The sequence below is a fragment of the Erythranthe guttata genome, chromosome 3 (genome assembly GCF_056151865.1).
Source record: "Erythranthe guttata isolate IM_541 chromosome 3, IM_541, whole genome shotgun sequence".
Classification (NCBI taxonomy): Eukaryota; Viridiplantae; Streptophyta; class Magnoliopsida; order Lamiales; family Phrymaceae; genus Erythranthe; species Erythranthe guttata.
Window position 1 is genome coordinate 15,929,293 of NC_142535.1, and position 21,482 is coordinate 15,950,774.

Sequence of the window (21,482 nt, forward strand, 5' to 3'; positions counted from 1 at the left end):
AAAAACCCTAAGGTAATTCAAGAATGGAAATGGTAAAAATGATCAAAATTTACCTTTAATCTTCAAGGTTTTGAAGTATTAATACTCTCCATTAAATGAATGTGGATATGGGCTAATTAAATTTTATAATTTAATCAAACCAAAGCGGGCCTCCATTTAATAAGAAATTTGAGCCTGAGCTTATAGCATTTTGGACTAGGTCGATCATAATCGAAATCGATGAATTTTCAAAATTTGTATTCCAATTTTCACCTGTAATTATTCGAACCAATAGTAACTAGTATCATATGACATCTACCAAGTTACAAAATCAACTCGTACTATATCAAAGCAACTATAGGGAATTCATAATTAATAATTATTTAATGCCAAGGTACGATCAATAAAGCTATATTATTAAAAAAAACAAAAAATCATGCATCAATAATAAGAATTCATTAATATGTAATTTAAGGGCAATTTCAATAGACAGTACGGTACTGTACTATGTTTGATAATTTGCCTATAGATGGTACTATGTGAGTAACAAATCATCAATGCGTTGGCAAAACATTTTCCTAATTTAAAAATCATTTACATACTACTTCATTTATTTATTCATTATTATATAATGGCGCAATTTACAGAAAACCCCCTCTGGTAAAATTTATTAACCTACGAACTTCTGTAACATTGATAATTACAAATACCCCTAAAACTAACAACTCATTATTCCATTACAAACCATAACGAAATATATGAATGAATTGTCTAAATTACCATGTTATTAAACAAACAAATTTTGGATAAATTATGAGCACCCCTCACGTATGATAAAATATTACATTTACGTCCTGGGATAAATCTGAAATTCATATCGAATATTTCAAGAAATCTTGAAGATTTTATTAGTGATAGGTTCGTAAGGTTGTAACTGTCAAACAAGGCAATAGTTGATGGTTGTATTTGTAATTATCGATACCACATGAATATGAGTGTGTAAGTTATTTGGTCATACCTCTGGGTCCCGATATATATATATATATATATATATATATATATATATATATATATATATATATATATATATATATATATATATATATATATATATATATATATATATATGGACTATTAGTGAGAACCCTCTCTAACATTATTTTAATAACAATGAGTCCAGGTCATTTTCCTTTATTAGTGGCAAAAACCCATTCTTTTCTTATTCTCAAATTTACTCTCCCACTATTCACTACCCCTTATTCACTTGTTTGATGTATTTTTTTATTTTTTATATTTTAATTTCAATTTTCATTTTTTTATTTATTTCTTCTTTAAAAAATAATAATTAAAAAAAAAACACTTTTTTTTTAAGTTTTTTAATATTTTTCTGTAAATATTCCTTTTCTATAGTATTTTAATTTTCAGTTAAAACAACTATATGCAAATAAAACGACTGTTATTAAAACGACTATTATTAAAACGGCTTTTATTAAAACAATTGGTATTAAAACAATAATACATCAGTTTCACAATTTATTAAATTAATTATATATTATATTATTTCCATTGTAAGATTATATAATTATTTAATCAAAACATCTCCAAAACAACTATTTATTCAAACCAACTAAAAAGTAATGAAAACAATAATATTGTTGTGCAAAAACAACTATATTGCTATACGAAAACAACTATATTGAATCAACTACAAATTATTGAAATCCACAGAAGCAAAAGCAAAAAAACACACCAAAATTCCAACAAAAAGACTATTATTGAAACCAACTACAACCGTAACGAAAACAACTATATCTTTTTGAGTAACACGAACACAATTTCAACAAACGAGCCTTCCAAACAATACCTATTCCTCGAGGTCAATCTATTCAATTACAACGGTGGAGACGGTCTTCCGACGAGGATTCCGGGAATGCTTCCAAAAATCGAAAGAACAAAAAAAAAAAAGAAAAAAATACCAGCGGATCTGCTCATCCCTCAGAAAGAAAAGGATGAGATCGGAAGGCTGCCGTCCGTCCTAGATTCGGCGGCGTCGCCTTGTCGTTGTCGAGATCTGGAGCAGGCTTCGTTCTCTCCTTGCCCCACATCCGTCGGATTCCCAATTCGAGAAGAAGAGAAAGGGGTCTTCCTCGTCGTTGTTGAGATGTAGCGTCGCCTTCGTCACCTTCATCACCGCCGCCATCGCAGCCGATACTACTGAGTTTCGGTTTCAGAAAAGAAGAGAAGACGTGATGGGGATTTGAAAATGGCGGTTTGTGGGGATTTGAGAACGACGGTGTATTGCAGACAATATGGCTAGGGTTTGTAAATATAAGATTTGGAGAATTAAGGATAATATAGGTATAACACTTAATAATTGTATTAATTTTAATTTAATTAAATAATTAAGGGGGTTCTCACTAATAATGAAAAGAATTATATCCATCTTAATATAAGTAAATGAATTGGGGGTTTTTACTAATTATCCTATATATATATATATATATATATATATATATATATATATATAAAACTTATGTTCTTCTAACGTGCGCCGCATATTAAAATTAATTTATGATGAACCACGCTCGTGCCCATCGGTCAAAATATATGGAAAAGCGAAATACCTTAACAAAAATCGAGAAAATAACATCAATCCCACCTAACATAAATTATATTACAATTTTTTTTTATATAAAAAATAATAAAACCGAAAAATAATAGAATAGTGGGACTGTGTAATGAAAGAACCCTGTTGCAAGTTACCTCGTAGCCCGCGTGCTAAAATACGCATATATCTCTCTCCCTCCATTTCTTTATTTAAAAATAAATACTTTATCAGATCTTGTAATTTGGGGTGAAGAAAACAATAAATGATCTTGTAAATTTGAATAGTACTATAATTGTAATAAATATTTAAACCAAGAAAATAAAATAATAACTTCTTTTTTTCTTTTTCTTTTTTTTTTTTTGTTTTTTCACTCGCGAAAAATAAATATTTAAAGTTTTCGACCACGATTTTTTAGTTTTTAATTTCTATGATTTTTCCATTATGGAATCACATCAATTTAAAATCTGCAAACATAATCTAGAATTTCTGAATAAGAAAAAAAAAATCTCTAAATCTTGGCTAAAACCCATAAAGTCTTACGTCTGATAATCTATTTAAGGTCTGATAAACTACTATGTCTTATTTTTAATATTAAATTTTAAAGTGTTTCTTTCAATAATGAACTGACAAGCTGTTTTTATCCATTATTTAAATTAAAAGGTTTGGTAATGCATTTAAAAAAAGAATTATTTGCTATCCAACAACTTATTTTATGAATTTTCAAAATTTATTTACCAAACACTTTGATCGAAGAGCTTATAAGCTTATAAACATCTTATAAGTTCTTTTAACTGTGTTAACATCTAATAAACTTAACAAGATATCCTCTAAATATTCCTACTTTGTTACAAAAGTTTTTCACCTTTTTACATTCTCCAAATAGTTATTATATAAAATTTGCTAACTAATACTAATTTTTTTTTTATTATGCTAATAAAGCCAAAGAAAGAATCAATTTTTATTTTATATTTAAAAAAGTAGCATTAATTAAAAATCTAATACTACATAATACAATATTCCGAAATTCTAGTGTTTGTGTACGTGAGAGTAAGTTGATTTACACAAGCCTTGTCTATTTCATGTTGCTTTATTAAATACTATAATCTGACACCCCCCCAGTAGGATTTCGTGTTAGAACACCACTCCCCTCTCTCTCTCTCTTCTTTCTCTCTCTTCTGCTTATTATTTTATTTTAGGGTAAAATTCATTTTTCACCCCTGTACTATGATAAATATATCGTTTACCCCCCTGAAGTATTGAAAACATCAAATACCCCCCTGCCGTTAGTTTTTTTCTTCTAATTTCGTTAGTCAAACCCTTTGACCGACTATTGCAAAGAAATGTTGGCTTTTTTTTAACGAAAATACCCCAAAAAATTTCTATATATAGATTTCAGGGCTTTTAGTTTTCATTTTTTGTGGGTTTTGTGCTTAGTTTTCCTATATATAGAAATTTTTTGGGGTATTTTCATTAAAAAAAAGCCAACATTTCTTTGCAATAGACGGTCAAAGTGTTTGACTAACGGAATTAGAAGAAAAAAACTAACGGCAGGGGGGTGTTTGATGTTTTCAATACTTCAGGGGGGTAAACGATACATTTATCATAGTACAGGGGTGCAAAATGAATTTTACCCTTTATTTTACTACGACTGCATATTATTAATTAATTAATTCATTTCTTCAGCAAACAAAATTTCTCACCAAAAAGCTGCAACAGAATCGACTATTTCCAGCAAATGTGTGCGCAGGTTAGCAGCATGCACACTCTTTGCCACTTCTTCCAACCCAATTAATTAACACAACACCTACAAAAAATAAAATAATGCAGCTGATCGATGAGAGAGAAAGTAAATAAAACTAGAGAGAGAATGAAATAAAGCCTAATTTTTTTCCCCCCTCTGAAAGGTCAATTTCTTTTTGAGAGAAAAAAAAAAAACACTTGATAATCCGACCACTCACGCTTCGGTCCGCGTGCTTTGATTCAAGAAAAAGAAAAAAAAAAGAAAAGAAACCGACCCCTCTGAATTTTATTTAATTTTGTTTATATGTATGTTTTGTTGGGTTTTAACTTGTTCCCTTTTGTTGGTGCTGCTGTTTGATGGGTGGGTGGGGTTTGTTGTTTCTTGAAAAATAGCCCCACCATATATACATACATACATAGTAGATTGATTCATCAGCGTCGTCTGTGTTTTTTTTGTTCCTTGGTTTTGGATTTTTAGGGCATCCCCTCTTTGATTGGTTCCTCTCATACTAGTACTAGATTCTCTGTAATAATAATACTCTCCCCTGTTTTTTTTTTTTTTTTTTTTTTTTTTTACATAGCTCCAAGAAAGACTCAATCTTTGTTTGTTTTCGGAGATTTTAATGTTTGGTGAAGTGATGGGGTAATAATAAATCAAGAATGGGTTCTGTTGAGGAAAAAATGAAACCAGGTTGTTTGGTTAGTGGTGGTGGTGGTGGCCATAATCTTCTTGAAGGGATGAAACTCTTGAAAGAAATGCATGATATTAGTAATAATAATGGTGGGTATTTTTTTTTTTTTTTTTTGAGATGTTCTAACATTATAGGATTTTCAAGATTTTTTTTTTTGATTTTATGAATTGATGATTAGGGGTGAAGAAGCAGATAAACTCAGAATTATGGCATGCTTGTGGTGGTCCATTGGTTAACTTGCCTCAAGTTGGAAGCCTTGTCTATTATTTTCCACAAGGCCATAGTGAACAGGTTTTGTTTCCCTCTTCGTTCCGTTTACATGTTTCCTTTTTGTCATAATCGATAATTTGGTAGCTCGAAAGGGCTCGTTCCCGACTGAAACGGTGCGTAATTGGAACGGTTAAATCGAGAGATGTGTTAGTGTAGACTAACCGAGGTAGTTAATCAACTAAGGCCTCGTTCCGACTGAAACGGTGCGTAATTGGAGCGGTTAAACCGAGAGATGTGTTAGTGTAGAGTAATCGTGATAGTTAATCAACTAAGGCCTCGTTTGGTAGGTAAGATTAGCAATCATGAATTAAATAACTTTTCGTCCGGCCGACCCGCAATTGTGGTATAAATAGCTCTAAGCTTGGATAATCTTATCTTGATAACCGAACGAGGCCTAAATTCTCTCATCGAAAGATTGCCAAGTGCTGATCCCTTTCCCTAAGCTCTAATTTGTGGGCCCCGTTTCGAGTTTTTACTATCGGAAATATTTTTTCGGTAGACGGGTTCTATTCTCAATTTGTTGAAAAAAAAATGCAAGAAAAATCAAATTATCATATAATCTTTAATCTTTATTATGGAACGAATGTCTTAGCTGGAATTTCCGGAAAGTAGCCAATATTCGTGTTTAGATGAATAAATTGATAACTAATTATCATAAGCTTGTTGTTAATAATATTGCATTATACGAGATATCGCACGAGGCTAATGTTGTCGTTATTTGTTTGCAAATAGGTTGCGGTGTCGACTAATAGAGCAGCAACTGCACAAATACCGAATTACCCGAATCTTTCCCCTCAGTTGCTTTGCCAAGTCCACAATATTACACTCCATGTATTTCAAGATTTCATCTTTCATCGTTTATTCCTCGATTTATATGTAAATTATATATATATATATATATAATGTAATGTGTATCGTTAACTAACTATCTTCCGATCAATAGGCAGACAAAGAAACCGACGAAATTTACGCCCAAATGAGCCTCCAGCCTGTGAATACTGTAAGAATTATAACCGGCATTTCTAGTGGAATTCCGTTTTATTTATTTTATTTTTAATTTTTTTTAATGCTTTATTTTAATTATGGTTTAGGAAAAAGATGTAATTCCCGTACCGGATTTTGGGCTGAAACCGAGTAAGCATCCGACCGAATTCTTCTGCAAAACTTTAACCGCAAGCGATACAAGTACACATGGCGGCTTCTCAGTCCCTCGTAGAGCTGCAGAGAAGCTATTTCCACAATTAGTACGCTTTATTTATTGATTTAATATTCTTTTTTTGTTTTTTAAATATCGGAATCGGATAATCAGTTAATAGTATATGATGTCATTTATTTAACAGGATTACTCGATGCAACCTCCCACGCAAGAACTCGTCGTCCGTGATTTGCACGAAAATACATGGACTTTTCGCCACATTTACCGGGGTAAATATTCTGCATGGACATTTTTCTTACATAATTAGTCCTATAATTTATATTCATGTATTGTATGTAATATTTTTTTTTTGTCTGTTTTTTTAGGACAACCGAAACGACACCTACTCACAACCGGCTGGAGCATGTTTGTTGGTGCGAAACGCCTTCGAGCCGGTGACTCAGTTCTCTTCATAAGGTAATTATTATTATTATTTTTTTTTAATCACAAATTATCGACAAAAAAAAGTAGTTTTTAATTCTTGATTGTTATTCAATTCTCCAAAAAAAATTGAAATTATTATAGAGACGAAAAGTCGCAGCTTATGTTGGGAGTGAGACGAGTAAATCGCCAGCTGGCAACTCTACCGTCTTCGGTTTTGTCTGCCGACAGCATGCACATTGGAATACTCGCTGCAGCTGCTCATGCGGCTGCTAGTCGAAGCCCCTTTACTATCTTCTACAATCCAAGGTATATAATATAGGGAAAATTACAGCCAACCCCCCGAGGTATGGCCAAATTACTAAAACCCCCCTCTTGTTTGGGTAATTACAGCCACCCCTCCTTTTAAATATTTTTACATAAAATTTATGTAATTCGGTTATTCATTGAACCAAATCGTATATTTAGTTCGGTAAATGGTATGAAATGTTGGCGTATCGAAATTTCGGTTCGGTTTTACCGATTTAACATCCCTGAAATTTACCTCTGGAAGGGTATTTTCGTAAGATAATACATAGTTGAGGGGTGGTTATAATTACTCAAACAAGAGGGGTTTTTTCGTAATTTGACCATAACTCAGGGGTGGCTGTAATTTGCCCTATATAATACATCTAATAATTTATTTAAAAAAAATTATTTTGGATAATTGATAATAATAATATTTAATATTTTTGCAGAGCATGTCCAGCAGACTTTGTTATTCCATTTGCTAAATACCAAAAATCGGTTTACGGCACACAACTATCGATCGGTATGCGGTTCGGTATGATGTTTGAAACTGAAGAGTCCAGTAAAAGAAGGTAATTTCATATTTCATTATTTTGTTTATTCCGTTTGCCGAATATATAAAAAAAAAAGTTATTCGTTTGACGTTTATTTTCGATTCAACAGATATATGGGCACGATTACGGGTATGAGCGACTTAGATCCACTGCGATGGCCTAATTCGAAGTGGCGTAGTCTTCAGGTAAATTATATACTTACGATAAACACATTTTCTTGATAAATAATACATATTTTTTAATATTATTATTAAATTAAATATTAAGTTTGTTTTTCGATATAATAGGTGGAGTGGGATGAGCCTGGATGTGGCGATAAGCGAAACAGAGTTAGCCCGTGGGAAATCGAAACTCCGGAAAGTCTATTCGTATTTCCGTCTCTAACGGGCAATAATTTCAAACGCCCTTTCAACTCTGCATTTCTTGGTAATATATTGCCGTTACTAGATTTTTTTTTCGGGTTAATTTACAAATAAGCCCCCGAGGTATACCTAAATTACGAGAACACCCCTCTAATTTGCAAAATTACAATTTACCCCCTCAAATTAACGGATCTTAAATTATGAAATACCTACATTGCCCCTAAATAAAAACAAAATAATAATTACAAATAACTCCGTGAGGTAATGTTTACGTTACAAAAGTCTTCATCTTGTTAGCAAAATTACATTTATCCCCCCTCAAACTGACAAAGTAGGTAATTTTAGCCCCCCTTTTTTTTTCAGGAGCACAACCAGAATGGGAGAGTTTGGTGAATAGACCTTTCATTCGAGTCCCCGAATATTCACCGGTCGATTTTCAATGCCCCTCGATACCGAACATGTGGTCCGATCAGCTAATGAAGATGCTTACTAGCAAACCTAATAAATTACCTATCATGCAAGATGCAAATGATACTGCACCACCACCACCACAAGAATCGAAATCCGTGACGGTGCAATCTCCGGATGTGTTTCAACAAGGACAGAATCGTAATTTCGCAAACACGAGTAATAATATACCGCCACCCGTAAAACCAGCCACATCCAACAAAATCGGAAGCCAAATATCTTCGGAAACTAGTTCCGAATTAATCCACCCTACTAATAACGGGCTGCAATCAAGTGGGTGGGTCCCACAGCCGACCCGTTTCGACCCGCCCGTTATTAATCAGACCCAGCAAATCGACCCGTTTCAAGTGGACCCGCAACCACTTCAATATTCGGGTCTGATCGATTTCGCTTCGTACCCTCCGATGAGTTCTCCTTCCGGAACGTTCCAGAATCCCGGAACTTTTTCCATGATCAAGAAATCGGATGGCATCGGTTCTTTAGGACAAGAGATGTGGGACCCGCCTCATTTTAACAACGATGTGTACAGCTGTCTGAATCTTGATTGTAGTAACAGTGGGAGCACGGTGATTGATCCTTCGTCTGTTTCGAGCATGGTTTTGGAGGATTTTTGTCCGTCGAAAAACCCTGATTTTCAGAGCCCGTCGGATTATATTAATGTGGGGAACTATTGTTCGAACCAAGATGTGCAGTCACAGATTACGTCGGCTAGTTTGGCGGATTCCCGTAATTTCTCTGTGCAAGAATATGCTGACAATTCGGGCGGAGCATCTTCGAGCAACGTGGAGTTTGACGAGGGTAAAATATTGCAGCAAAGTTCGTGGCAGCAAGTCACTCCTAGGTTCAGAACTTACACTAAGGTACGTGCTCGATTTTTTTTTTTTCCAAATGGGGCTCATTTTTCTTTAATCATTTCCACAATCTTGTCTCGTTATATTTCATGAATATGAAATTAAATAAATATTTTGACAGATTCAAAAGGCAGGATCTGTGGGGAGATCGATTGACGTCTCGAGTTTCAAAAATTACGATGAATTGCGATTAGAAATCGAGCGAATGTTTGGGCTCGAGGGTTTGCTTAATGACTTGGGTTCCGGATGGAAGCTCGTTTATGTGGACTTCGAAAACGACGTTCTTCTCGTTGGAGACGATCCTTGGGAGTAAGTACTAGTGTATTATTATTGTTATATAGTATTGAAAAATGAAAGATTTTTCGATCTAAAATGCGGGTCCCGTTCGTTTTTTTAGGGAGTTCGTCGGGTGCGTGAAGTGCATTAGGATTTTATCGCCGTCGGAAGTTAAGCAGATGGGTGAAGAGGGAATGGAGCTTCTAAACTCTGTTGTGTGTTAATGGAGCATTCATTATTTGTGTGTTGTAATTTCTTTTCTTGAGTAGAAAAAACTCTTTTGTAGGAAGGTACTTTTCTTAGGGTTTAATCAAGATTTAATATATAATGCTGATTCTGATTCGAAAATTTCCGAATTTCAGTTATTGTTTTCGGATACGAATCTTGGAGGAAGGGGTAACCATGGAAATAAATCAAGAAAATTAATGGTACCAAAAGACCAGATAGCATAGCCCCCAATTCAATGCAACCATGTATAAGCATGGAATCTATAACAAAACTATTTGTATCTATAGTTCACAATATCAAACCAAGAACTTATGCAGAAACATTTTATCAACTAAAATTCGAAAACTTCGAAATCTCACATCACGTAATAGATATTCGAACCACATAATCCATTGCTATATTAATCTTCTTCTCTATCCCTATAAAGCAATCAAATCGAATGTAACAAGAGACCGCGTAAAATTTAAAAATCGCACCTTTTTTTCGTAGTTGCAACTATAGATAAAATAACCCTATGATCCAAATCAAATCGTTCGGCCTTCACTTATTCGAACAATAACCAAGAAAAATCGAATCTTTTCAAACTATACCCTCACCGGTTTCTGCAAAACCGCAGACAAGTAAACCTCCGATTTACCGGCACCGTTAACTTTCTCCCCCACAACCCACTTCAACTTCTTATACCCGAACCGTTCGATCAAACGAGTGAGAGCACTCTTCTTGTCATCGCTCGAGCAATAAAAGTTGTCCAACCAAAACAAGCCACCTGTCCTAAGCACACGGTCTATATCAAACATCAAGAACTCCAATTTCTCCGATCTACCCCCAACGTCCAATCCGTTCGCCGCGTGAACCAAATCGAAGACATTATCTTGAAACGGAAACCTATGATCCAAGCTAAGGTAGAGGGGGAAAAGCCCCCTCGAGGCAATGAATTCGTTGAAAGGGGCATCGACATTCAGAGTGGCGGTGACTATAGTTACGTTCCTCTCCGCCATCCTGGCGGCAAAAGTGCCGGAGCCACCACCGATATCGAACCCGATTCGAATCCCTCCACCACCCACCACCATCGCAAGCACATCATCGATCAAGAAATCGTTCTTGCTCCGACCCTTCACGTATTTCTGCGTCTCGTAGCCCTTGACAATATCGAAACAACCGGCGCAGTCTCGATTCAGCTTCTTGATATTCAGACAAGCGAGATTCTTGCAGCCTAATCCACTCCAGCTAAAACTCTTCTCGCTAACATTTTTCCAAAGCGAAATCGGAAAAGACTGAAACCCCAATTTAGGGATTGCTTTCGCAAAGCACCTCCTCCTCGGGAGAGGCTCGCACCCCCGAAGAATCAGCTTCTGACCGAGGCTCCAGTCGTCGGGGCAAAGACCGTTGACTTTATAATTCATGAATTCGGACAGCAAATCCACGGATTTCTCGCAGGAGTGGCCCACTGAGGCCACCATTTCAGTGATCCCAGTTCTTGAATCTTTACCCAAGGGGAGTAGATGGTGGTTCAAGAACTGTTTGAGCTCGATTGCGATGTTTGGTCTGGAAAGATCGATGCTTTCGTAGCCGAGGAGCTGTTTTTCCATCTGGGTTAGTTTCTTCTGGGACGATTCGATCTCGCGCAGGATTAAGCTGACTTTTTCGGAGATTAAGGAGATGTTTTTAGGGTAGCTGTTGTTGTTGCTGTAATGGTGGATGGTTGGGGTGTGGTATGTGAATGCGTAGAGAGCGAAGAGATTTGTGGTGATTACTGAAAAAAGCATCAGGAAATTCACGGCGGAGGAATACATTGTTGCCCTTTTGAATCTTGCTGTGCCGTCTCCGATTTTCAGAGAAACAGCACCCATTGTTGTTTCTCTCTCTAGCTTCTTTCTCTCTCTGTTTCTTGATCTTTAGTGTGAGGTAGAAATGGTTGTGTGTGTGTGTGTGTGAGAGAGAGAGAGAGAGAAGAGCAGTGGAGTGTGAACAGTGGGGTTAGATTCAAGTGAGTGAGCAAGTTGAAGAGAGAAGGATTAAAGAAAGAAAAGTTGATTAGGACAGTAGTTAATGAAGTTTAAGCAAGAGATTAGCGGTGCTAAAAACTTGGTGTTTTGTCGGTTGGTTTTTAGGTGAGGGTGAACCGTACACGTGTACGCAGATTACGTGGGGAAGTCTAATTATGTGGAAAAATTAAAATTCAGTAGAATGACTGAAGAAAAAGGACATTTAAATGCAACCCGTGAGCAATTTATTCACCGCGGTGGAAATCAGAACGAAATTTTCGACTTCTGTCGATTTTGATTCGAATAACTTTAATTTTTGGAATAATTTTTTATTTTTATTACAATTTAAAAAAGTCCGATTTTTTAATTTTATAATTTTTTAGAAGGGGAATTGGAATTAATTTTTCATTTATAAAAAAATGGATTTTTTTTCATTCATTTCAATAGAAATTATCAAGAATGAGAATTGATTTGTATAGTTAATTGAAATGGAGTTGAAAAAGAAAGTGTTGTTGGAGAGAAAAAGGGACGAACAAAGAACTAAACTTTAGAAATGCTTTTTAATTTCATAAAGTACTAATAAAGTTATCAACAAATATATAAATTATTAATTATTAATTTATCAATAAAATAATATTCCGCTAAATTAATAGAATTTTGTCGATCCCAATTGTATTAATTTATAGATGTTTAATATACAGTAGAATCTCAATAAATTAATAATATACGCTTAAATAATAATTTCTTCTGATCTCGACTCGGTAAAAACCTACTAAATTATTAGTTCGATAAATTAATATTTCACTAAATTAATAAAATTTTGCTAGTCCCGACTGTATTAATTTATAGAGGTTTCACTGTATCATGAAATAAAGAAAATCACAGCAAAATTTATACAAATGCCAATCAAGATATACACTTCACAAGAATATATACTCTTTCCTGCACTTCTCGATTTCTCGTATGCGTGCTCTTTTTTACCAGTAGTCGCGACAAGAACACACTCCATTCTTGAAATGGTGCAAGGATTTCGAATCACTGATATATATTTCACAACCGTGTCTTTTCGAGACCAGCTTCGCAAACCTATGACAGTTGCCACACATTCTCACGTTCTTCACAACTCTAATAGTTCGAGGAGTCGACTCTCGACAAGACTTTATCAAAGCAAAAGCTAACGCCAGTTTTTCACTATGAATTCCCACACTTTCTTCTTCTTCTTCTTCCTCCTCTTCTTCAATACTAAGCATATCACGATACTGCGATTCCTTATTACAAGACTCCACTCTTTCGATCCAAGAACGCAGAGACTTACCGTCCAGCTGGCGAAGATCCCCACTCACAAAAGTGTGAACTGTGTTTTTCTCCTCGATCCAGCTCCGCCCGAGAGAATATCCCGTCGTCTCTTTCCTTTTCATCTTCAAAGATTCCTTGGAAATCCCTCGTAAATCGTATAACTGCAAAACCAACTTCCGCACAAACAAAGTATCATTATTATTATCGGGTTCCAATTCGAGTAGTTTTTCTCCAGCATGGATTGCCAATTTAACATTCCCATGCCTACGACAACAAGTTAGCAAAGCCCTCCAAATCGACACATCTTCCGATTCTTCCGAGGCCATGTTTGCCACGAACTCAAATGCTTCGTCAACTTTCCCCGAACGGCCATACAGATTCACCACAGCAACGTAGTGATCCAAACAGGGCACAATCTGATACTCTTCGGTCATATTAGAAAAAACCCGTTTCCCTTCTTCGACTTTCTTGGCTAAACCATACGCAGAAATTACACTAGCAAATGTTCCCCTATTCGGCCTGCACTCCTGCCTCGTCATATGCTCGAAAAGCTCAATCGCCTCGTCAGCACATCCGTGCAGAACATAGCCAGTTGTCATCGTGTTCCATGTAATGATATCTACCGATGGCATATTCGCAAATATTTTTTTCGAGTATTCTATTTCGCCCGCCTTCGCGTACGTGTCTATCATAGAATTCGCAACCGAAAGCTCCGACTCCAAACTTCTTTTCACCACACAGCAGTGAATCTCTTTCAGCTTCTTCACCGCAATTAAATTCGCGCACGCTGGCAAAATGCTCAAAACAGTAACCGAATTCGGTTTCACACCGCAAGATTGCATCTGCCGGAATATTCCCAACGCTTTATTCTTCTGCCCGTGATCCAACAATCCAGCAATCAGAGCGTTCCACGTGGCAGTATCCCGTTTAACGCCCCCGATCTTCTCCATCGTATTGAACATATCCATAGCCTCATCTTCATCTCCGTTTTGTATGTAACCTGTAATCATCACATTCCACGTCACCACATTGGGCAAAATAAAACCCGATTCTTGCATTTGTTTGAAGAGATCGTGCGCGACCCCACAGTATCCAGCCTGGCAGTACCCACCAATCATCGAATTCCAAGTGTACACGTCTTTTTCAGACATCGTATCGAAAACCCTTCTTGCAGAATCGAGTTTCCCACACTTCGAATACATATCGACTAACGAATTCCCCACGAGCACATCTTCACCGTGCCCTAACTTTATAGCAACCAAATGAACTTCCTTCCCTTTTCTAACATCTTTCAAAGAAGAACAAGCCGATATAGCACTCATCACAGTGATACCGTTCGGTACAACCCCAGATAGAAGCATCTCTCTAAACAACTTCACCGCCTCCAATCTCCGATTATTTTGAGCAAAACCCAAAATCATGCTAGTCCATGTAAAGACATCTGGCTTAACTCCACAGGTTTCCATTGCATTCATCAACTTCTTCGCCACATCACACTTTCCAAGATGATTACAGCTGGAAATCAATACATTCCATGTGATCTCGTCCGGTTCGAGACCTTCTTCCTTCATTGACTCGATCAATCTCTCCGCCTCGTTTATTTGTCCCGCGTGACAATAACCCGTAATCATTGCATTCCAAGAAACTCTGTCGTTCACTTCCATCCGTTCAAAGAACTTCTCAGCTAAGCTCAAAAGCCCACATTTGGCGTAAACAGAGAGAATCGAATTATTCACGCGAAGTTCTCTACTCAGGCCGAGTTTGATCGCCATCCCATGAATCAACCTCCCTGTTTCTGCGTCTCTCGAATTCGAACAAGCCTGTAAGATTTTCGGAAACAAGAAATTGTCTGGGATGACATCACCATCCTTCATCATCCAGTAAAAAAGCTCCACCACGTCCCCCCACCTCTTCTCCCTCGAGCAAGCCCCGATTATAGCGGACCACGTGTACAAATTTCTCTGACGCATTTCCTCAAACACTATGAATGCATCATCCAAAGACCCGCATTTTGCATACATACCAACCAGCTTGGTTTCCAGAAACGGGTCGGGTTCTTTGACCCATTTCTTGACAGTGGCGTGGAGCTTGTAGCACAAGTCAAGTGAATTGGAATCGATGCACGATTCAATCAGGCTGGAGAGAGTGGCGGGGCTCACAGTGGAACCGCACGAGTCTAAAGAGGAAATAGCTTCGGTCAGGCGGCCGTGGTTGCATAGTCCCTTCAGATAGGCGTCGTTTGCGAGTTTTTGTTGGGCGATTCTTGAAAATGCTTTGAATTTAGAGGGGTATTCTGAGATTTTTGAAGGTATTATTATGGTTTTGCAGGGAAGAATTGCGATCTCCATTGGAATATGTTTTTGCTGTGAATTGAAAGAGAAATGCTGAGCCACAATAATTCGTGATGATATTGATAGCCTTTGAAAATCTGTCAGAATTTCTATCTTCCTCAGAAAAAAATATGATAATTGGTGGACAGTGTTCAAATCTCATCAACTTGTCATTTTTTTTTTTTTTAATTAGTGATGTATACTCGAAATTTCAGTAGTTCTTGGAGTGCTAATTAGTAGTTTCACTTAACTATTTAAAAAAAAATTAAAAAAAAAATAAAAAATCTTTTGCTTCAATTATTTTACAAACTCATTTTCTTCCTTCAATTTTTCGTAGAACCATTTTTTTCTAATAAAAATAATGGTAAATTACGGTCAACCCTGAGATAAGGCAAGTTACGAAAAAACCGCTCATGTTTGGGTAATTATAACCAACTCCTAAACTACGAACCTTCTTACATGTTCATCCTCGAGTGTCAAATTCAGTGAAATCTTCTAAATTATGTAGAATATTCTTCAATTTGTACCTGTTTTACTTCATTCGAGCTCCACATTTTGAAACAAGATGATCATAAGACATGTCTCTTGGCTTGTAAATAAATATCAGATTGTGTTACATCAGATACTGCATTTTTGCACAAAACGAGTACATACAAGCTAGAGAACATTTCACGAAAACTAAAAGATTATGTTAACTTTGAGACCATGGTTGACTTGTAAGAAGATTCATAGTTGATAGGTTGTTATAATTATCCAAACATGAGGAGTTTTTTTCGTAAGTTAACCTTACCTCACGAAGTGACCTTAATTTACCCTAAAAATAAAATGTATCAAATTATTCAATACACACAACAAAAAATTAATTAGGTCAAGCATTTAAAAAAAAAAAAGAAAAAAAAAAACAGAAGCCAGCAGCTTATTATCCTCTTAACTTGAAAAATTGAGGAGAAAAAATCTCATAAATATGAATAAACAAATATGATTTCATCCTCGGCGTCAAAGAAACATAAAAATAAAGATATACAATATTGCAACTTTTGTTATTTATGTTCCAGTAATTTCTCTATCCAGTTTCACTCTCTTACTACTTTGAACCTCTGGCATGCTACTGACCCTTTGCTGCGTCGATGCCGATGATGATGTCATCTCATGCAAATACGTACAGTTAGCTCCGTTTCTACAACCCCTCGGGCTGTTAAAATACATGCAAGGTTTCATTACCTTCGGTTTTGAATCTCTCTGTTTCATCATATTTGATGCTTCTTGATTGTTCTGAATTTGCTGACCAAATTGCTGCATATTTTCTCTTCTCTCTCCTCCATGCTGCTGGATAAGGCTCTTATAATAGCTGATATCCTTCGCCGCCGGAGGCGGCGACGGAGCGGCGGAAATCAAATCAGAAATGCCGGACGGCGGCCGTTGATTGGGGGGGATTGGTCCAACCCTGCTCGGAGGGTAAAACGGTCCATTTGCAGGGGGCCTCAGAGGTGGTGGTGCGAACGAATTATTGTACTGTGTGCTGCTGCTGCTGGTGCACGGTATGTTGCTGTGCACGCTCGGTGACGGTGGAGCGTTCTGCACTGCGGTGTGGTTAGTGACGAGGTGCTGGACCATTTTGGGGTCGCAGAGGATTTTAAGGAGGAGGTCGCGGTCGATCATGTTTCCTCCTCCCTGATTGCTGTTCGATATGGCTGATGTTAGGGCTGACGTCATCATGACATCACTGCTGACCTGAGACGAATTTTGAGTCTGAGGGACTACCGAATTTGTGATGTTTACTGAAGCATCTAATGCAGCAGCATCTTCGTCTTCGATTGGTGTGACTGGGACCACGGGAGTGTAGCGGTCGTCGTTAGTCGAGTTTTCCTCGCCGATTAAAGGAGAAGGGCTGCGCAAAGGCGAAGGGCAAAATGGTCAATTCACATAAGAAAGGGAAATTAGAAATATCTAAAGGTTTATTGCATTCTTCAACCCCTGTATTTTGTCTAATTGTTAAAGAAAGCCCGCCGTGTTATTTTATTAGCAAAAAACCCCTAAAAACTCACTTTTTAGGGGATTGTTGCTAATATTTATAACACAGGGGGGTGTCTTGGCAATTCGATAGAACACAGGGGGTGCTAAATGCAATAAACTCGAGGTAATAAGAATGCATCATTGTACTTTGGAGGAATGGCAGTGGAGCGTGGATAAATTGCTTCTAGAACTCTCATTTCGCGTTCGTTCTGGGTTTCCATTTCATTGCTCTCGTCACCAGCAACCACTCTCCAACCAGCATTTACTACCAACTGAAAAAAAAGATGCGAAATACTTTAGTATCAGAAAAAAAAAACATGCTTCAATACTAATAATATACAAGTGCAGTATAACCGTGGTACATAATAAAACCTACGCAAAGCCTTGAGTTGTTGCCTTGTAAATACTAAGATATAGATGCAATGGTAGAACGAAAAGAAGAAAAAAAAGGACGCAGGGTCGTCTGTCTGATATCTCAAATTATAGCCCACGTAAAATATCTTTTCTACAGGAATTTTACAATAAAAAATGAAACTTGTATCCCGATTTACAATGCACCGCTGGGTACTATTTATTAATAAAAGACTGACTTCAGACACTTTGTTAAACTTTAATAAAACATCAACCCGAGATGGTTGTCGGTTCGAATAATCCCAGCCTCAGTCCACTTCCGGGTAAACTTTATTGTCTGTCACAGCTGTAGGGGCGAAACGGGAACATGAACAAAAGTACATCTATACTCTTCAAACACACAACGGAAATTTCATTAAAAATAATACAATTAATATTCATTGGGTACTTACTCTGGGAGGGCATTTCCATTTGATCAACGGTATTTGAGAAAGCTTTGCTGTCCAAGGATTTGGAGGCTGGATTCCCTCGAAGCCAGGTGGCAAATTGTCATTGGACGTTGAGCCACTACCGCTCTGTGCTTGCCATAATGACTTAGCCTGGAGATGTTCTTGACTTCCAATTCCAACTTGTGACGGATAGTCTTCCGACAAAAACAGCCTCACCTATTATACGTAATGAATTTAGTTGAGTCGTTATTAGTCGGTAAGTCTACTTGCGTAAATATATCCTACACGCAATCAGACAAATACAAGATAGAAATTTACTATATACCACCTCATCATTTCTTATTCTCAAGCTACTATAAAACACACACACACACACTTGCCCAATAGAATAATCTTGATGAATAGAATCGTGAGTATGGCTATTTAACAACACGTAAAAGAGTAGTTATCAACTTACTCACTCAGCCCATTTCAGAAAACAGAGAGATGGCTGATAGATAAAACGAGTAAATTAAATAAGAATATTGATTCGAGTGCAGCTACTTCCACCCCCCAAAAAAATCCCAATACACCACCATATTTTTTATTTCAAATTTAACCTTATATGAAAAGTTTAATATATCCTCAAGTCCACCACAACAATATCTCTTTCTTTTTCATCCCTCTTCGCGAATTATTCTCCTTTCATTTAAAACCCATCATTCTCCGTCGAAATCCACCAATCTCATTTTCGGCTTCTTTGTGGATCAAACGTCGATTAACGGGAATACAAGAAGGATGTCAATATAAAATTCATGCAATTCGAAGGCAAAAATCATTTGCGTACTGTATTGAGAGGTTATAAGCACTATAAAATATCTGTGTTGATAAATGCATGTGAACTTTAAAACCCTAAAATTGATTCAAATTTATACATTGAAGTAACTAGATGGCTGTGAATTTAAAAATATACATCAAATCCATTCATTTCAAATCCTTCAATCTAAATGTACCCTAAATTAAAATATATGAGTATATTGAAGATGGTTGTGAATTGATAATTTTACATGGTGGAAATAGCATCACTTATCAGCTATCTAATTTGAAGATAACATTTCGTGATTAACTGTATATTTCCCGAATACCAGTTTTCACCAACTGTTTTCATTCGAATTCTCCTTCTTTCTATCCTCTCTCGCCGCTTTAAATTTCTTTTTGGGGGGTTTCATTCGAAATACCCCTACTATTGCAGACATGCCACTTATTGAAGAATCAACCAAATTAACAAGAATATGAACGAGTATACATACAAAACTCGGAAATTCTAAAGGAAGTAATAATAAAAATTTTCATAGACAATTCAAAGTTCTTTATGACTTGTTGACCGACCACCCACGAATGTTGCCAAGCTTGGGGATGGGAGAATCAGAGGTACCATTTCGATACCTCATCGTCCAGTTTCGAAATTCAGCAGTGGGCTGAAATTTACAATCCAGCCCCTATCACAAAAAGTAGACACTCCTTTAGGATGGGATAAAATACTTTTATCCCATCTAGTGCTGCAAACAAACACTAACTAAGAGCATGAATCTTATACAGAATATTAATACTTCGACATTTATATTTGTACGAGTGAAAACTAGAGCTCAACAACCCCGTTCGTTTCTAAGAAATCTTACATTTTACTTAATCGAGAAGGGGAAACGAGCAAGATTACTTCCAACCAAATCAAGAAAAAGGGTTTAGCTTAGAGTGCTACAACTACAGAGAATGTAGATAGAATGGACACTTGTCATACTCTTTAATAAACTCGAGAACTAGATGCTTTCTTTACACGTGTCAGTCATTCATGCGTTCTCCGTTAAACATGATTCTGGTTTCATTCATTTCTATTGGTGTAATCTTTAAACACAAAAAACCACAACCTTTCTGCAATCCACCAAAATCTTAACCGCGTTACAGAAATCTTACACATGTTAATGTTTCTATCTAGACACTATTCAAACCACGAAAAGTTGGATAGCATTGACCAAACTACCCTACCATCGAGTGTCAATACAATGACACTATACTTGAAACATGTGTTCTAACACAATACACACAATTATGGTTTATGCAACTCATATTCAACACCGAGCTTCTTTTACTAACTCCATGCACAGATAATGTTGCAACGAGTTGTATCTATCTGTAACTCACTTCTAACTCATCAACATAAGCATTTAAGGGAAATTCATTTACTTAACACTAAACAATGCCAAAGTCAACTGAATTTCCAAATCAGACAACTTTATCTTCTTCTCCCCTAAGGAACCCTTTCTTTCAGACAGTAACAAAAGCACATTTGACATTTCCACATAATCCACTGGTAATAAAAATTTAGGCAAATTCAACATTTCCTCCATTTATTACGAATTCCAGAGTAAATTATTATCATTGAAGAACAGTCAACGAGAAAATTAAAAACTTTAGAGGATTCTTACAAAAAATATACCTGACAAAGATTACCATCCGAAGCCCAAGTAATCCTTTTTGGTTTCTGCGATCTTCCCATATTAACAAATCAAACAAGTATTGATTTGATTCTCAAATATTCGGATATATATATATATCTTATCAATACAAATTCAATCGCGTTTTTTTAGCAATCAAATCGCCAACATCTCTGTAAATTTTTTTTAACCCTGATTGCCGATTAAAACTTTAGTTTGATTGATGTTTTCAATTGTAGCAGGAATCGATTGAGAGGAGAGGGAGAGAAGACAGGATGAGAGAGAAACAAGAGTGAGGATAAGTCCAAGAAACCCTAGATAGGAACCCTAGATCCTCTTGATTTTTATTTCTATTATTTTCACCTCTGTTTTTCGCCACTTAATTTTTCTACCCGAATACCATTTCCGCAGCGCCCATTTTATATAGAGATTTCCGTGGCGCGTGTGATTGTAACGCTCCTCTGACGCGCGTAGCTGGCCGCCACCCAGGCCCGTGTGACTGTATGAGTCATTTCCGTCACGGTGTCAAATTTGACCACGGTGGCGATTTATTTCATTTTTTTTTTTAAATTTGATTCTAGCACAATTTTAAAATTGTAATCCTGGATTTCACAATTTTAATAATAAATTTTAGTAATATTTCTGGATAATTCCCTCAATTTTATCATAGTTGTTATTAAGGGTCTGCGGCAGGC

The 21,482-nt window shown here is 36.4% G+C and overlaps 4 protein-coding genes across 4 annotated transcripts; 1 reads left to right on the forward strand and 3 right to left on the reverse strand.

Moving 5' to 3' along the window:
- The first annotated feature begins 4,256 nt into the window (after window positions 1-4,256).
- Window positions 4,257-10,012, forward strand: MP (Transcriptional factor B3 family protein / auxin-responsive factor AUX/IAA-like protein). The gene is made up of 15 exons (XM_088815691.1): window positions 4,257-4,334; window positions 4,909-5,108; window positions 5,198-5,310; window positions 6,022-6,120; window positions 6,233-6,289; window positions 6,381-6,533; window positions 6,630-6,714; window positions 6,811-6,901; window positions 7,010-7,174; window positions 7,603-7,725; window positions 7,817-7,892; window positions 7,995-8,133; window positions 8,433-9,397; window positions 9,510-9,697; window positions 9,786-10,012. The coding sequence occupies exons 2-15, from the start codon at window positions 4,988-4,990 to the stop codon at window positions 9,886-9,888; spliced, it is 2,478 nt and encodes an 825-aa protein (XP_088671817.1). The 5' UTR covers window positions 4,257-4,334; window positions 4,909-4,987; the 3' UTR covers window positions 9,889-10,012.
- A 189-nt stretch (window positions 10,013-10,201) lies between these two features.
- Window positions 10,202-11,938, reverse strand: LOC105956438 (putative methyltransferase At1g29790). Its single transcript, XM_012980289.2, has one exon. It carries the CDS (start codon window positions 11,740-11,742, stop codon window positions 10,477-10,479), a length of 1,266 nt encoding a protein of 421 aa, XP_012835743.1. The 5' UTR covers window positions 11,743-11,938; the 3' UTR covers window positions 10,202-10,476.
- A 748-nt stretch (window positions 11,939-12,686) lies between these two features.
- On the reverse strand, window positions 12,687-15,703 carry LOC105956436 (Pentatricopeptide repeat (PPR-like) superfamily protein). Its single transcript, XM_012980287.2, has one exon. The coding sequence runs from the start codon at window positions 15,519-15,521 to the stop codon at window positions 12,855-12,857; it is 2,667 nt and encodes an 888-aa protein (XP_012835741.1). The 5' UTR covers window positions 15,522-15,703; the 3' UTR covers window positions 12,687-12,854.
- Window positions 15,704-16,419: 716 nt separating this feature from the next.
- Window positions 16,420-21,181, reverse strand: LOC105956435 (Zinc finger C-x8-C-x5-C-x3-H type family protein). The gene is made up of 4 exons (XM_012980286.2): window positions 20,790-21,181; window positions 18,320-18,532; window positions 17,664-17,788; window positions 16,420-17,391 (listed from the first exon to the last, which is right to left on the reverse strand). The coding sequence occupies exons 1-4, from the start codon at window positions 20,847-20,849 to the stop codon at window positions 16,548-16,550; spliced, it is 1,242 nt and encodes a 413-aa protein (XP_012835740.2). The 5' UTR covers window positions 20,850-21,181; the 3' UTR covers window positions 16,420-16,547.
- Between the last annotated feature and the right edge of the window lie 301 nt (window positions 21,182-21,482).